The sequence below is a fragment of the Elgaria multicarinata genome, chromosome 18 (assembly GCF_023053635.1).
Source record: "Elgaria multicarinata webbii isolate HBS135686 ecotype San Diego chromosome 18, rElgMul1.1.pri, whole genome shotgun sequence".
NCBI lineage: Eukaryota > Metazoa > Chordata > Lepidosauria > Squamata > Anguidae > Elgaria > Elgaria multicarinata.
The window spans coordinates 13,170,459-13,171,591 of NC_086188.1; the positions used below are offsets into that span (position 1 = coordinate 13,170,459).

The 1,133-nt window shown below is 47.3% G+C and overlaps 1 gene segment (V, D, J or C); it reads right to left on the reverse strand.

Moving 5' to 3' along the window:
• Window positions 1-247: 247 nt before the first annotated feature.
• Window positions 248-834, reverse strand: LOC134410833 (immunoglobulin lambda variable 2-18-like). The segment is given in 3 exon segments: window positions 248-279; window positions 331-660; window positions 768-834. Coding segments are annotated over 3 exon segments (405 nt in total).
• Between the last annotated feature and the right edge of the window lie 299 nt (window positions 835-1,133).

Consider the following 1,133-nt stretch of genomic DNA (forward strand, 5'->3'; position numbering starts at 1 on the left):
TCCAGGACCAGAGCCCATGTGGTTATGTACACCGGTTTCTGGGGAAGATGGGGGGACGGTGGTGCTGCACTCACTTCCTGCTTATAAGATTCCCTTGGGTGGCTGGGTGGCCATTATGTGAACAGAATGCTGGACTAGATGGACCCTTGGTCTGATCCAGAAGGACTTTTCTTATGTTCTTTATCTTAGATTTGAATGCCACATTCATGAGTTGAGAGAAAACAGAAGAGAGAGAAATAATCATGGATTACTTTCCTTCTGTTTGGTGCAGTTCAACTTCTGTTGATGCACAAAGAGAGCAAAGAAAGAAAGAGACGGTTTTTGTCTCACTTCCCCATCTGAATGAATGGCTGTGCCATGAGTTCCCAGTGTGCACACAACAGGAATACACAGCTTCATCTTCTACCTGGGCCCCCGTAATGGTTAGGGACATCACATTCCCTGACCTGGAGCCAGAAAAACGGGCTGGGACATCAGATGGTCTGGTGCTGGTTTGGTGCATCACCAACCGGGGATTACTCCCAGGTTTCTGCTGCACCCACCAAGGGTGATTGTTATCCCCAATGTTTCCACTGTTGTATCTGCAAGAAAGGGTGACCGTCCCACCCAGAGCCACAAATTCTGGGTCCTTCAGCGTCTGCAGCTGCTGGACACTGGAGCCTGAAGGCAAAACAAAAACAGGTTAATGCAGCACCAAGCATTTGCAAAGCTCAGGATTTTCAAATCTGGTTTATCCTTTCCAATCCATCAAAATGATTTTCCCTCACCGATGGAGACCAGAACTGTGAAGAGAAGCAGGACTTGGGCCATTCTGGGTGAATATGACGGGGTTGTCTACCTAAAACACAAAAGGATATCCCATTAGCCTCTTCCATGTCTCTCTTAAATCCCCAGGAGTCATGAGAACAGACCCTGTATGCAAATACCTGACTTCTTAACTACTGTCTTAACTACTTCTTAACTACTACTGGCCCTAGGGAGTACAGAAATATACATTCGGGAAGGGCAGCTACAGTCTGCTGGTCTCACCATGCCTCTGATGGACCAGCAAAGTCTGTATCAGCTACAAATCTCTGGAACTGAGGATGGTAGGGGAAGCAAAGCTTAAATTGCATGGTTAGAACCCGGGGTCA